At 37.2% G+C, this 4,458-nt stretch overlaps 1 protein-coding gene across 1 annotated transcript in view; it reads right to left on the reverse strand.

The window, feature by feature from the left end:
- Positions 1-4,458, reverse strand: part of CATSPERE (catsper channel auxiliary subunit epsilon) — a 139,871-nt gene that overhangs the window by 19,637 nt on the left and 115,776 nt on the right. The window contains exon 21 of the mRNA XM_023518567.1: positions 964-1,050. Within this exon, the coding sequence (XP_023374335.1) occupies positions 964-1,050 (87 nt within the window). The remainder of the gene's footprint in view (positions 1-963; positions 1,051-4,458) is intronic.

The following is a 4,458-nucleotide window of genomic DNA, read 5'->3' on the forward strand; positions in this document are numbered from 1 at the left end:
CCGCCACCTTAGGTGTACGTGGCTGGCGCCTTAGCCGGTTGAGCTATAGGCACCGAGCCTAGCACTCTATTTTAACAAGCCCTCTTGGTGATGTATGTTGAAGTTTGAGAACCACTATATTCAATTAACACAAACTCCATGATTGCCCAGCTTGTTGCTTTTTTGGAGTTATGTTATTTTGGCAGACTCTTAGATATTTAGGTGACCCTCGTAAGATTTTGGTTTGTAGAACACATTTACCCTGTCCCCAACTCCAGACCCACGGATGCCCTTTAGTAAAAAGTTGAGAGGGTAAGTTTTATTTTAACTGATTTCACTGCTAGTTTACATCTTTATGATTTTTAAGTAGTGGAATGATATTGTTTATAATAGGTTTACAACCCAAAATTAATTAATTAGTTCCACAAATATCTGTTGAGCATGTACAACGGATTAGATGCTGAGGATACAGCAGTGAACAAAACAAACAGAATTCCCATTCCTCATGGAGCTTACTTTCTAATTAAGGAGCCATATAATAAATAAGATAAAAAAATAGGATACATAATGTATCAGAGTTACAAATGCTAGTTATACTAAAGAAATTAGGGAAGGGAAATATGGGGTCTCATGGGAGTAATGGTTAAATTCTTCAATATGGTGGCCAGGGAAGTCCTTATTGGCACTTGATTTTTAAATACAGACCTAAAAAAGCGAGGGAGCTAGGTAGACTTTTAAGAAACACATTTTCAGTGCTTTTACATGTTCCTCAAATATATAATAATCTGCAAACACATATTTTCAGTAGTGAAAATTAAAATAGTAACACAGAATCAACAAAAGGTGAAAGAGAAATTACGGTGAAGCATTTTCAAATACTATAATATAATTCAATAGAAAAGTGTTTCCATCAACTTTTTGTTCACACCAAACACCAAATTCATTATTAGAAATGAAAAATTTGCAAGGTAATGTTTTTCTCACCTCAGGTCCCCAGACGTCTTCTAATGGGAGGTGCTTGTTAAGCTCAATCATTGACTTCCATGTCTGGGCCTCATTTAAGCAACCGCTCTGTCAAAAGATGGCGTAAATGTGGATATGAGGAAGTTTTCATATCAATTTATTCCTAAGTACTTAATAAATTTTGATGCCTTTGAAAATTGTATATTTTTAAAAATTTCATTATTTAAATGTTGGCTGTTATACAGGGAAATAATTGACTTTTGTATATTGACCTTGTATTGAGGAAATTTCTTTCTTATTTTTTTTTTTTGAGACAGAGCCTCAAGCTATCCCCCTGGGTAGAGTGGTGTGGCATCACAGCTCACAGCAATCTCCAACTCCTGGGCTCAAGAGAGTCTCCTGCTTCAGCCTCCCAAATAGCTGGGACCACAGGCGCCCGCCACAACGCCCAGCTATTTTTTGGTTGCAGCCATCATTGTCGTTTTGGCGGGCCGGGGCTGGATTCGAACTTGCCACCTTAGGTGTATGTGGCTGGCGCCTTAGCCATTTGAGCCACAGGCGCCAAGCCGAGGAAATTTCTTAAACTCACTTATTAATTCTAACTGCTTCATGTGAACAGTTGTGTCTTCTGTGGATATGAGTTTTCTTTCTTTCTTTCTCATCTTTATGCCTTTTGTTTATTTTTTGCCTTTGTTACAAAGATCTTCAGAACAACATGATAGTAGCCACCCTTGTCATGTTTCTGATTTCAGAGGCAAGGCTTTCAAATTTTCACCATTAACTATGTTTGCTATAATTTTTTTCTATATGTATCTTATTGGGCTAAATAAGTTACTATTTATTTATAATTTTCTAAGATTTAACTTTTCAAATAATAATATATAGGTTATAAGGTTTTAGTCAAATGTGTGTAACTATACATCAACTATTATAATAATTTTATGTTTTCTCTTTTTTATTCTGTTAACATAGTGAATTACGTTGATTTTATTTTCTTTTTTTGTGTGTAACAGTCTCACTCTCTTGCCTCAGGTCAGAGTGCCATAGCATCAGCCTAGCTCACAGCAGCCTCAGACTTCTGGGTTCAAGTGATCCTCCTGCCTCAACCTTCTGAGCAGCCACAGGCACAAGCCTCAACATCCAGCTAAGTTTTCTATTTTTAGGAGAGATGGGATCTCACTCTTGCTCAAGCTGAACTTGAACTCCTGAGCTCAAGGGCTCTTCCTGCCTTGGCCTCCCAGAGAGCTAGGATTGTAGGAGTGAGCCACCATGCCGGCCTTGATTTTCAAATAATATACTGACTTTTCATTCATGAAATAAAACTTAGTCTGCATGTATTCTTGAATATATTAGTAAGTTTGATTTGGTAATATTTTTAGTATCTATGTTTATGAGTGAGGTTGGCCCATAATTCTCTTCTCTTTCAAGGTCCTTATGATTCACAAAATGAGTTGGAAGGTCCTACCTCCTGCCCACTTAATTCTTTGGAAGAATTTTTATAAGGCCAAAGAAAAGTTTTCTTTAAACATTTAGTAGACTTCAGGAAAATCATCTGGGCTTTAGAGTTTTCTATTTTTCTTTTGTAATCCAAGAAGCTTTGGTAAGTTGTATTTGATGCTGCAGGGAGTGGGCCTGAGTCTGGTCATCCTCTGGATCCAGCTGCCCATTTGGCAGCAGTCTTCCCTTTAGCAAGGCTATTGTTGGGGGTGTGGCCTTTGATTGGGATCGGCTTTAATGTCTGATATTTCTCTTAGTGAGGTTCCCAGCTATTGATGCTCAATATCTATAACCCTTGGTTCATTGGGGTTGTAAAATGGCGATGCTCCAATTTTATCATTTCATTTTCATTTACCAACTGAAATAATTTTATAAAGAGAAGCTCCCTCTCATCTATTATTTGGTTACCCCATAATATAGTTCATAGGGAAAAGGTAAGGTATATATTTGTGGTTTTCTCTTGATTTGCCAGTTTTCAAAATAAGACATTGGTTTCCTATCATTCTCCAAAGATGATCTTTTTTTTGAAAAATCATCATGAGCTGATGGATTTAACATATATAATGGGTTTTAGCCCACTGTAATAATTATCCTTAATGAAGCTCAAATTGTCCCATCCTTGGCTAGAAGGAACCTCAGGTTGTCTTCTGATTCTTTTTAATACAAACAACCCTAGCATTTTTGATACTTCTTTGCTATTCAGTATGTCAAACTATTCCAGGCTCCTCTTGTATATTTCGTCCTCTAGTGTAGAATCAGTCATTTATCTAAGAATCCTTGGTTATTTTAGTGGAAATCGTGTTTCAAGACAACAATCTGGATACTACGGGTACCAGATTGGTTACTGATTGGTTATTGTTCCCAGGGATTTTAACAGTACTTACATACCTGTCCATATAAATAATATATCTACATCTATATGCAGATCAATATTCAATACCTCGAGTTTATGTTGAGTCCAATTCAAGTTCAAGATTTTTGTTTACCTTTTTCTATCTTACTTGTATATCTCCTTGATTTGACACCAAAACACTTGGTGAGGAACGAGAGTATTAGAATATTCCTTAATTGTACATTTGCTTTACCTCATACACCTCACAGCTTCAGAATATTAATACAGATATTACCCCTACCATCATAACTACTGAAACAGTTCATTTTTTCCCGAGCACATACTCTTCACGTTCTCCTGCCGTATTTTATAAGTGTACCATATCAACGTTGTCAAAGAATACATCCATTATATAAACTCTTTCCCTTCTTTTTTCTCTATTCTTTCCCTATTTTTATTCTTCTTTTAGGTTTTCCTTTCCTCATTTTGTTTTAGTTTTATAGGTAACTCTATATTTAATGCTTCTCTTGGATTCTTATGTTGATATCATTTTAGAAATTGTGGTCCCCTGAAGCTTTATTGTTTAGTAAATTCCTCAGGAAGTGCTCATGGGAATAATATTTTCTGAGTTTCTTACATCTTGGTTGTGTTTCATCTATGCTCTTTATAGTGTAAGTCAATTTTGCTTGATATAAAATCCTTGGCATTCAGCTCGGCACCTGTAGCACTGTGGTTACAGCGTCAGCCACTTACACTGAAGTTAGTGGATTCGAACCCAGCCCAGGCTAGCAAGCAACAATGAGAACTGCAACAGAAAAATAGCCGGGCATTGTGATGGGCGCCTGTAGTCCCAGCTACTTAGGAGGCTGAGACAAGAGAATCGCTTAAGCCCCAGAGTTTGAGGTTGCTGTGAGCTGTGACACCATTGCACTCTACCAAGGGCGACATAATGAGACTCTGTCTCATAAAAATAAATATATAAAAATAAAAAAAGCTTTTTTTTTTTTTTTAAAGGCTCAGCCCCCATAGTACAGTGGTTATGGCACCAGCTACATACACCCAGGCTGGTGGGTTTGAACCTGGCCTGGGCCAGCTAAAACAATAATGACAACTGCAACAAGAAGATAGCCAGGAATTGAGGTGGGCTCCTGTAGTCCCAGCTACTTGGGAGGTTGAGGCAAGAGAAT

This window comes from Otolemur garnettii, unplaced genomic scaffold (genome assembly GCF_000181295.1).
Source record: "Otolemur garnettii isolate 467f Iridium unplaced genomic scaffold, OtoGar3 scaffold00141, whole genome shotgun sequence".
Classification (NCBI taxonomy): Eukaryota; Metazoa; Chordata; class Mammalia; order Primates; family Galagidae; genus Otolemur; species Otolemur garnettii.